General features: G+C 60.6%; 1 protein-coding gene across 1 annotated transcript in view; it reads right to left on the reverse strand.

The window, feature by feature from the left end:
* RALGDS (ral guanine nucleotide dissociation stimulator) overlaps positions 1-10,702 on the reverse strand; it is a 27,490-nt gene extending 16,788 nt beyond the window's left edge. Inside the window, exons 1-3 of the mRNA XM_019641781.1 lie at positions 10,452-10,702; positions 1,014-1,124; positions 7-89 (exon numbers count right to left, since the gene is read on the reverse strand). Coding sequence (XP_019497326.1) covers positions 7-89; positions 1,014-1,124; positions 10,452-10,634 — 377 coding nt within the window. The 5' untranslated portion in view covers positions 10,635-10,702. The remainder of the gene's footprint in view (positions 1-6; positions 90-1,013; positions 1,125-10,451) is intronic.
* Between the last annotated feature and the right edge of the window lie 528 nt (positions 10,703-11,230).

Below are 11,230 nucleotides of genomic sequence, written 5' to 3' on the forward strand. Positions count from 1 at the left end.
AGGTGCTCCACCAGCTTCTCCAGCGTGCCTGCCTTTACGGTCCGCACCTTGCAGGTCTCATACAGGTTCAGGGCCGCCTCATTTTCACACTGGGGTGGGAAAAGGAGGGACATATGGTCAGGGGCAGCAGGCTGGACCCCCAAAAGGGTGAGGGGCTGGAGCTCAGATGAACTTCCAAGTAAGTGTTCAGTGACTTTTGGCAAGAGATGGGACATGAGTGTCCCCAACAGAAAAGGGTTCTCAGCTTTCAGTGTAGAATTTGAGGTGGGGGATGACGAAAAAATACTAACACCTTCAGGTGGTTTGCTAGCTGAGTAATGACAGCACCTCCCTGTATTAAGAGCATTAGCCCATGAGCCACCTGGTACAGATGAGGAAACACAGGCTTATCTAGGGTGCGAGGGGGCAGTATATTCAGATACACAGGATGTTCGGGGCAGCACGTGGAAATAGCCACAGAAAGAAATCATCTCAAGGTCCCCGGGCAGTGAAGGGCTGAGTCACCGTGGCAACCAGCCTCCCTTCTGGAATGTCCTGCATCCGAATCAGGCCCCAGCGCTGACCTGGAGGGGTCACAGGGCTGTGCTCCGAGAGACAGCAAGTTACACAGAACTATATATAGTAGGCTGAGCCCCCGACCTTTTTGGGGTGAAAACAGCCCTCCCTACTAAGCGTGGTAATGTAAGGCTCAGAGACGGTATGGAAGGACAGTCAGGCTGACAGCTCAAGGGACAGCTGGGGGCAGTAGTTAAAACTGGGGCAAAATGAAAAAATATTCCCGAACTAACATGAAGTGAAAACAGCATAAAAGTGTCCTTTCTAATGGTCACACACACATGTGAACACTGACTCTGCACTTGACCAAGCCCAGGGCTGGACAGTGAAGTCGGGGAGGGCCCCTGATTCCTTTGGGAGCAGGACTGTGGGACACTCAGGCAGGACAGCCCTGGGAGGAAGCCCGGTGGCGTCACCAGGGTGGCATCCGGAACCCAAGGCCTTCTGGAGGCACTCACCCCGAGCCAGCGCTGACCCTTGTTGGTCCCATGGTGCACCTGGACCTTGCGTAGGGAGATGGAGTAGATGACCCCGTTGACCAGCTCCTCGCCAATCTCCTGTGTGGAGCTCTGCAAAGACAGTGCCCGGCCGTCAGGCGGGGATGTCAGGAACCTGCTCGGCCGATGCTGCGGGGGGGTGCCCCGAGACTTCTGTTCCCCAAATGAGACACAGATTGGTGGCCACACAGGACTCCAGTCCAGAATGAAACAGGATGACAGCTTGAGGGCTGGGGACATCAGCGCAGGTGGGTGCTACCCCAGCACCACCCTTCCCACCCTGACAGCCATGAGCTGGGTGTGAACAAGATGAGGCCGCCAGGCTTTCAACCCCCCAACAACCTGCTCCTGCCCAGGGTGTCTCCTCCCAAGATGAGTATTGTTATTTGGTCATCTCACAGATGAGGACATGGAGCTCGAGGGAAAAGCAACCTGTCCAAACCTTACCTGCCACTGCGGGTAAATGGCAGACCTGCGAGTCCACGGCCCTGAAACGGCCAACTGCATCCAGGGGGATTTGGCCCCCCAACAAGTGCCTCCCCTAGGACCTAAGGCCCCCCTCGTCTTCATCCTTCCTCTGCCCAGCGTGCCCCCAACCCCCAAGCTGACCCAGCAGAGGGGGGCAGCTCCTCCCGGCCGAGCCCTGTGCACGGGTCTGGGCAGGTGTGGGGCATCCTCGAAGGCCACATCCGAGGCCACTTCCTTCCTTTTTTGCTCATTCATGGCCTTGTGCCTTCTTGGGAAACAGAGGAGTTCCTGGTCCCATTTGTCATCATGTGCGTAGGGACAGGGTGAAAAAGATGACGTGTGAGCTGACAGCTGGGGTTCTACAGAACCCCAAAGCCATGGGACTTTGGCTGAACCGGAAGAGGGGTCATCTGGCTGCTCCCTGGATGCCAGGTAGAAAGCAAAGGACCTTGTTTCAGGAGGCCTTCCCACTGGGCAGGCTGGCCTGGGGGCTGTGTCATCAAGGCCTGGCCTAGGCCACTTAGTCATGGCCGCCCTGCGTGTCCCAGGCCCCTCTCCCAGCAGGCCCTGTCCAGGGAAGGGTGAGCCTGCAATGGAGAGGGGGGCCTAGGAGTAAAGATGTTGACCTCGGAGTTCAGGGAGGAGCTGGGAGGCGCTAGCTGGCACACAGCCATCAACCGCACGCTCAATGCCAGCAGCTGGGACCACGCATGGGTCACTGCCCCAGCCCAGGGTGGGCGTGGAGCTCAGAGGAGGCCCAGTGAAAACGCTGACTCAGCCTGGGCCCACTGACAGCCCTTCCCTAAAAGTCCTCAGGGCCCCTGGGTAGGAACCAGGTGCCCAGCATTCTGTATTGTACCCTGAGAGGTCAGCACCCTTGGGGTCAGGGACGGGAGGCCCGGGCCTCGCACCTGCTGCCTGCCCTGGAGGGCTCTGGGAGGGTCTGGGAGCCGTCCTCCGGAAGTCTACTTCCTCTGACCCAAGGCCACCCTCCCACTCCGGGCATCGTACCAATGGGAAAGCCACTGCAATCACAGGGGGCTCCGGACCCTTCGCCTTGTCCTCCAGGGAGAGAGCCGGCCGTTTCTTAGAAGTCAGCAGAGAACCCACAGGCAGAGGTAACCCCCAGCAGCACCTCCTACACCCACACACCCCAAAGAGCCCACGCTTGGGGAGGTCCAGCCCTTCCTCCTCCCGAAGCAGAAAAACGGAAACAGATGGCTTCCTTTCCTTCCCGGGCCCCACACATCCCTCCCAGCCCTGGAGAGCCCCTGGGGCAGGCAGGGGTGGGGTGGGGGGTGGGGGGACAGGGAGGGAGAGGAGGAGAACATGGGCTTCAGAAGCTTGCCAGCCTGCTGTTCCCCTCCCTGCAAGGGCCTTGGCCACCCCTGCATCTCCTCAGGGGTCCGACACTGCCTCCTGCAAAGCCAGCCAACAGGAAGGGTCCAAGCTTCCCGGGGGGATTTTAGTCACATCTGGCCCAGCTAGGAGCCAACAGCACCCTGAGCATCCGAGTCGCTGGCAGCAGTTGGGAGGTCCTGTGCAGGACCTGCCTGCCCGAGGGCACTGGACTTGAACCCCTTGGCAGCCCACAGGGCACCTGGCTCTCAGGGGGGCTCCATCCAGGCCTGCTGGACAGAAAGGCTCCCTGGCCAGGCCAACCCATGGCGGGGCCAGGGCCTCAGGTCTAAATAGCGGCTCTGCAGTGAGCCATGGGCCTCGCTGGCAGCTGAGCAGCTGGCTGGGCCTGCCCCGCTGTCATGTGATCCCCGAGCCCTTCCCCCACCCCAGAGGGGCCCCCTCTGCCAGCCGGTTGGGGGGCAGGGCGGGATGCTGAGAGCCACACATTCTGGGCCAGGGGAGTCACTGCCCTGTCACACAGATGGGGCGCTGGCCGGAGCGGAGCTAAGCCTGTCCTCCCTAGTTCCCTCAGGCAGCACAGGAACAAACCCAGGCCTTTAGAGCAGCTCTGAGCGCAGGCACCATTTAAACCATCTAACCAAGAGTCGACAGAGGAGCAGGCTCTAAAGTGAGTTCCCCAGGTCCCGGGCAAAAAGCGGCAGAGTGGGGCATCTGTTCCCTGCTCCCACCCCCTTGCCAGGGACAGAGAAGGAAAGCACCCAGCAGCCCCAGCATCTGCCCCCAGGACCCTCTGAGGCAGGAAGGGCAGGATGCTGGCACCCACAGGTGACCTGGGCCACCCTGTTAGCGGAGCGGACAACACCGGAGCTCAGGAGCAGCGGCCCATGTGGGCAGCACCCGGCCCCCAGAAATGCTCTGGGAGGCTTTGGGGTAGGAGGGGCATGGCCTAGCAAAAAACAGATGTCCTGAGGGCAGGCGACCACAGGGCAAAAGTATGTCACATGGGCAGCTATGTCCTCAGGGGACAGATCCTCCTGTCCCACCCAAAGCAGGCACCCAATGATGTCCCCAGGCCCTGGGACCGAGTCAGCAGTTATGCCTCACATACACTGCCTGGCCTTCCACCACTTGGGTCAAGTGGAGTGAGGGTGGTACCCACAGGCCCCCAGGGTGTCCCAGACCCCGCTGTCACTCATAGGATAGCCTGGAGCCCAGGGGATGAGTTGGAGAGCGGCCTGGATGGCATCTGTTAGTGTGTCACCGGACCAGCCTTCTCAGGGTGGTAGATGGGCCAGCGGGATGCCGTGCCCCCTACTGATTGCAGACCAAGCCCCAATTCCCTCAAGGGAGAATGGAGGGTCACCAGGGACCTGATCCCATGCCTTATTTCGGCACAGACCTGATGGAACCTACTAGGCCTTTCGCCAGCTTTGCCATCTCCCCTAGAAGGCAGCTCGGTATATGGAGGTGGCACCATTTCCCATCCTGGTCACCCCTCTGGCCCCGCTTGGATGTATGTTTCCCACGGAAATTACAACTAGGGGCCACAAGGGGCTTCTAGACCCACAGATGCCACCAGCTGCAGACTGTCTCCTTCTAAGGAGACCTGGTCGAGAGCTGCAGCAGGAGGAGAGGGGCTCCGGCGTGCACGGCGGTTTCCTCCTGTCTCCTCCCCGGCTGCACAGGAGAGACTCGGTCCCACTCAGGCAGGGCACGGGTGGCTCCAATCACAGCACCTCTATGCGCATTAGATCATCCCTCAGGGAACTCACCGCACCTAGAGCTGCTGCCCAGGTCCACTGAGTTACACAGAGGTTACCCCAAGGCCCTCATCTGGCCACTCACCAGCACCCTGCAGCCCTAGGCACATGAGGCCCCCTTCCAGGGCCCACGAGGCCCCAGAGTGCCACCTCTCATGAAGGGCTCTACTGAGCCCCTCAGCCCTCAGCGAGCTCATGTGCGAAATGGGGTGAAGAGCAGGGCGATGGTGGGGTCAAGAGAGGGAACGCACGCAGCCTGGCTTGGCACCTGGTACACGAAAGTGCCCAGAAAATGGGACCTGATGACACTTACTGTTGGGGAACACCTGACAGGCTCCCAGGCGCCTGAGCTGACGATGAACTCGGGGCCGGGCAAAAATCCCCGGGAAACCTGTGGGACACCTGCCAGGGGCTCTGGGAACCTGGAGGAGGGCCACTGTCATCCAGGTTGGGTGGGAGCCAACCTTGCAGCTTTCTGACTTTTTAGCCTTTTGCTCGAATGCAGGAGCCCAAATGTGAGACAGATCAGAGGGCTGCTCAGCCCTCAGGAATCCCAGGGCCCCGGGACAGTCTGACCACAAAGTCATGCACCCATTTTACAGAATGGGAGACCGAGGCCCAAGGGAGATGGTCAAGTAGTGTCCAGACCGAGGCGAGAACTGGGACTTCTCAAGTCCAAGTCCTGGTTCATCTCTTAGCCCGTAAGCCCAACAAGGCAGGGAGAATGAAAATGCCAAACAAGCGTGACCCTCCGGTGTATAGCAGGTGGGTGTCCTATACCTTGAGCCTGAGAACATGAACAGGACCCCGGTGGGGACTTGAGGTCAGCCCTAGAGGTTGGGACACACTCTTGGTCCCCAGACACACCACAGCCCACAGAGGCGGCCTTGATAGGGGACCACACATGGTGTCTGGTTTCCAGGGCAACCAGGAAGCTCAGTGACCCCAGAAACTAGAGTTTGGAAACTGTGCTGAGCCCCCGAAGAGGCTGACCCATCTCCCTGAAAACTCTCTCTGCCAATGTGAGCCCAGCTAGTTAAATGTGCCTCAAGTGGGGAGGCAAGACCGGACCTCGAGGCTGGCCCTGCCCCCCACCCATCCTCCTGTCCATCCAGGACCAGCTTCTGACCACCAGGCCAGCAGGCCACCAAGGGCCAGGCCTGCGAGGGGGTGTGGCTGGTGAGAGCTGAGGAGGAGGATGGCCTGGTCCCTAGTGGGTGAGGGTGGGGCCAGCTGAAGATCCAGCCCTAACAGCAACACCACGGACCACACTGTCTAGCACGAATGGGCACTTCCTGGGTGTCAGGCCCTTCGCACACTCATCGTATTTAATCCTCCCAACACCTCACTTGATGGATGAGGAAAGAGCCGGGTGGGGAACTCGCCCAGGTCAGGAGCCAGGAAGTGGCAGCTGGGGCAGGGACTTGAACCCTGGCCTGTGACTCTCATGTCCTACGGAGACACACCCAGGCCTCGCACCATAGTGCCTGCCATGGTTACAGCCTCAGGGTTGAGTCCAGCCCCTGGTCACACAGATGCAGGAGAGAGACCAGAGATGGGAAGGACTTCCTCAGGTCACACAGCCAGTTGGGGGCATGGCCAGGGCACCCATGGGCCCCGAGATCAGCTACAAGAACCAGACCTGGGAAGCACCATGCTGACTGGCAGCCCAGGGCACAGCACGCCCCCGGCACCGGGTTAGAAAACACAATTATGGCGGCCACCACCTGTCCGGCTCTGACGCTGTGCAAAGCTCTGTGGGGACTGCTCGTCAGGCCGCCTGTGTCGCTCCGTCCTCACCACAATCCTAAGTGGAGGAACTGGCATCAGGTCCATTTTACAGAAGAGAAAACCGAGGCTCAGGAAGCAGGAGCAGGTCTAGACTATAAAGGCCAAGCTGGCAGTCCAGTGCAACGCTCTTCCCCCCAGAGCCCAAGCTCTCACCAGCACACTTGACTCTGCCCCTCGGTTCAAAGGAACATTAGGCCTCTAGACGGGACTGCAGAGCAGGTTGTGTAAGCATCTGACACTTAACCGGGGAGGAGAGAAAAACACCAAAGCAACACCGCACCCAGAGCTCCCCCCAAGCGGAGGCCCTCGTGCTGGGTGCTCTCACCCAGGGAACGACCTTGCAGTTATCTGTCACTCCCCAGCCACGGGCCGGACTCCTGCTCTGGGCTGCAGATGTCAACCCCGGGAGCCTCAGAACGAAATCAGGGAGTCGCTTCACTGGAGCTGTGTGTCCGGGAACATGGTGTTTCCTGGCTGGCAAGGCTGGAGGCCCCAGCCTGGGACAGGGTGGCCACAGCATGGTGCCACAGCATGGGAGCCGTCTGGGCAGCCAGCCAGCCGCCCCTGGAAGCCAGACCTCAACTGCCTGGGCGCAGCCTCCTGAAACCACCCCCAGTGTCTTGCTCAGAGGCTGCCGGCTACAATCCCCTCCCTCACCAGCAATGAAGACAAGGCTTGGAAACACCTGACTTCCAGGTTGAGGATGGGACCCCCATCCTGCCCACAAGCAATCTAGCATCTCCCAGGACTTATCTCCCTGCCACCCACTCCTGCTCCAGGGCCTTCCCTGAGCCCCCAGGGAAACAACCCCGTGTGCTAAAACGTCTCCCACTCAGTACCAGCCAGCTGGGTCCCCACCCCTTCTCCTGGAGCCCCTGAGGAGCAAAGCAGGAGGGGAGCGAGGCCCTGCAGGTGGCAGTCTCCCCCCCTACACACACACACACACGCACACGCACACACACATGCACACACGCACACGCGCACACACACACACATGCACACGCGCGCGCACACACACACTCACGCGCGCGCGCACACACACACTCACACACGCACACACACTCACACACGCGCGCGCACCCTCAGGCCATGCCTCTTGGGCCTCTAGGGTCAAAGGCCCTGGGCGTTAAACTGAAGACCTGCACACAGTAAGACCAAGAGACCAGACATCCCGGAAGGAGGTGGGAGGCTGGAGGGAGACTCCTCTGTGTATCTCCATCCAACGAACAGAGAAGCACTCCTCATTCTGATCCACCGAGGCTACGTTCAGGCCTCGCAGGCACACTGCCTGGGCCAGGATCCCGCCTTTTCCTCTTACCAGCTTAGTGAGGCGATGCAATCTAATTAACCTCTAATGCCTCAGTTGTTTCATCTGTTAAACGGGCTATTGCCCATCCTGACCACAAAAGGACGTAATGCATCCAAATTACTTAGAACAAGGCCTCCCACAAAGTGCTGGCTCATATAAGCTATTATTGTACACTGTTGGGGTCAGCTGTGGGCTTGCTTCTTCCTGGAAGCTCTCCCCAGTGTCCTCGGGCCCAAAGCACTTTGCTTTCCCTCAGGTCTATAAGCATACCAACCATGCACTTGACCAGGGGGCCTCTGGGCTGCCTGGGCCTGGTTCCGTACCCCCCCCCGAGCTCCACCGTCCTCCCACGAACTTAAAATTGCCTCAGTGGTGGTCGTTCTCTGATCCCTGTGGGCTCTTGCACACAGGAGGCGCCCAGCTGAGAACAGAGCCCATGTTCAAGTCCTGGCTGTGTCCTCGGCTGTGCGTACATTTAGATCAGAGACTTCACATCTCGGAGCTCCAGTCTCCTATAAAGTGGAGTTGGCACCTCCTCTGCGGGGTTGGTCAAAGCCAGCTGGGATGAGGTTGTGGTGTCTGCAACCAGTAGGTGCTACAGACTTGACAGCTGCCTGGCCAAAGTGGTGGCCGGCCCAGAGATGGGGGCATGGGCCAGGTGACCTCCAGAAAGCACAGAACTGTACAGGCCAAGCTGGGTTAGTGGTGGCTTGGCTTAGAATCAAGATGACGAGAGCGGATGCCCAGATGTGCGAGGACATCTGGCAGCCCAGAGAGGGAAGACTGGATGGGTGGAGGCTTGGTAGGGAAATGGGGAACAGGAGGGGGGGAGAAGGCAGTAACTGCCTGGTGGTTTCCAGAAAGGACAGGGACCACAAGCAGGGCTGCTTCGGCTCTGGCACGCTACAGCGACCAGGAAATCAGCCCCAGGATGGGGGTGGGAGGGTGTTGGCAGGAGGGACAGGGACTTCCCCGCCCCCTCCCCGAGCCCGTAGTAAATGGTCATTGTGTTTGGTTTCCGGCAGTGGCCATCTCTTCTGCCAGGACCCTGATTTTCCTGCCCCAGCCAGAAGCTTCCCTTTTGATTTCTAAACAGTGGCCGTGGCCTGGATCTAGTGTTGAGGCCGGGTGAGGGGGAGCAGCAGCAGGGGGGGCGGGGGAGGGAAGGGAGAAAGAAGGCGACCCCTGGGCAGGACCTGCGGCTCCCTCAGGTCCTCAGGGATGCAGATGGACAGAGACAGAGAGGGAGGGCGAGAAGCGGGCCAAGTGGCCGCCCCACCCTGGCCAGGAACCTGCCCGGCCCCTGTGAGCGTGTAGGCTGGACCCTCCCAGCACACAAAGCCCGACTGGCTGCCAGACATAATGAAAGTCAGATGAGCACTGGGCTGGTGTCAGGCCTCCCAGGGGTCCTGCTCCAGCTGCCAATGAAAGCCAGAGCAGTGGGTGGATGAAGGTCCGGGAACACGCGGGGCTTGGCTACCCGCCAAGCTCAGGAGAAACGGGTCTCCCAGTCCTGCGGTTCCCTCACCAAGAGCGCCCTCCAACCCTTGCCTCGCCCCCACACTGGGCAGGGAGACACACTTTATCCTTGGGCACATATGCATCCAGGCCCTACCTAGGTACTGGGGACAGGCAAAGGCACAAGACCCAGGCTGCAAATCGCAGGCAAGCACAACACACCAGGGCCTAAAGTCAACGGGTGGGGTGGACACCAAGGGGGCCCTAACCAGCACGGGGGCTCAGGAACTTCACTGTCAAGGCTCTGGCTCGGCCTTGACCTGCTGAGCCCCCAGCCCACGGCTGGCCTGTCCAGGCCCCATGCCCAGGCAGGGCAGGGTGACGGGGTCCATTCTGCCTCTGCCACTTCTGAAGTCAGGTGCACAGTCAGGAAAGAGGAAGGTACCACTCCCCGCTCAACCTGCATGACCCCAAGACCCACTGGGCCTCCCTGCGCAGAGCGCCCTAGAAATAAGAGTCGCGGCCCTCACCGAGTTACCCCCACCTCCATGGGTGACAGACACATCTCCCCTTCTCTGAATCCTCCCAAATCCTTATAAACTCATGGTGTCGGGGCATTTTCTAATCAAGCAGAAATGAGTCACTCACGCCTCTGGACATGAGAGGGCCTTGTCCCAACCTCCCAGCCTGGACAGCTGGCCCCACAGGTTGGAGGCCTGCTCCCCCTCCAGCCACCTCCTCTGAGCAGCCCTGAGCCTCAGATCCACGTCTGACCCCAAGGGGGGCTGTCTGGAAGGCTGCTGTGGTCCCAACGCCTCTGAGGATTCTAGGAGTTTGCCGCCCTACGACTGGTTCGCCACCTGCATTGCGAAGCCTACCTGCCTATGCAGGCTGGGACTGGCAATGGAGATGAGACAAGGCCCAGCCCCTAATGTCGGGAAGTTCACAGACGTAAACACACAGTGACAGCCCGCGGAAATAGGTCTACCTGGGCTGCAGGGGCACGAGGCTGGCACACCTGGGATCGGTGAGGGCAGGCACTGGGGCATGTAACTAGGGGCACGAAGCCCCGGTTCTGGTCCTACACTGCTGGATCCGCTGTCGACGGCCCCCACGCCCACCTGCTGCCTTAAGGTTAAAGGAGGGGGATTTCTGCAGAAGCACGCTCCCCATATATGATCAGGACCCTGGGTCCCCCCCCCACTCTCCCCTTCGCCGAGCCGCGGGGTCAGGCCGACCTGGCTCACTCACCTCCAGACGGGGCAAGTCGGGGTCGAGCTGCGTGAAGCTGTGCAGCACCACCGGGCAGTTGTCGGGGCCGCCCACCTCCAGGCGCACGGCGTCCCACACGCTGCGGCTTCGCCGGGAGCCCGGAAACAGCGGCTCGGCGCCGCCCGCAGGCCAGGCCGCCTCGGCCCACATACGCTGCACCATGGATGGTTCGCAGCGGCGCGGGCGGCCGGCCGGGCCGCGGGACCCGAGGCGGCGCGGGCAGCGGAGGCCCGCGCAGCTCGGCGCTGCCTGCGCTCTGCGCCCGCGGTCCGGCCCCGCTGAGGTCAGGCCGGGGGCGGGGCCAGAGCCTCGGGAGGCGGGGCCAGCGTGGAGGGGTTGGGCCAGCGATGCCGAGGGGCGTGTGTGCATGCGCGCGGGCGCCCGGCGAGCCTGCTGGCTGTGTTTTATTGAGAACACGTGTGTGTCGTGGGGCTGTGGGTACCGCCGTTATGCACGTTGTGTGGGTGCGTGCGCTGGAGCAGCGTATGTGTTGTGTATGTGTGTGACTTGAGTACGTGTGGAGTCAGATCAACCGCCCATGAATTCCAGTTAAGCCCCTTCCTAGCTCTGTGGCCTTGGACAAGTTGCTTAACCTCTCTGAGTCTCAGTTTCTTCATCCGAGAGGGCCACGTTGGATTACTGCCGTGCAGCACTCAGCGAGTGCCTGTACCTTGCTATGTGCTCCTGAGTCCTAGATCAGTGACCTCAGTGCACATGTGCGTTTGGAAGGCCTGAGTGTTGGGGTGTGTGGTGTGGGG

The sequence above is a fragment of the Hipposideros armiger genome, unplaced genomic scaffold (genome assembly GCF_001890085.2).
Source record: "Hipposideros armiger isolate ML-2016 unplaced genomic scaffold, ASM189008v1 scaffold_3, whole genome shotgun sequence".
NCBI lineage: Eukaryota > Metazoa > Chordata > Mammalia > Chiroptera > Hipposideridae > Hipposideros > Hipposideros armiger.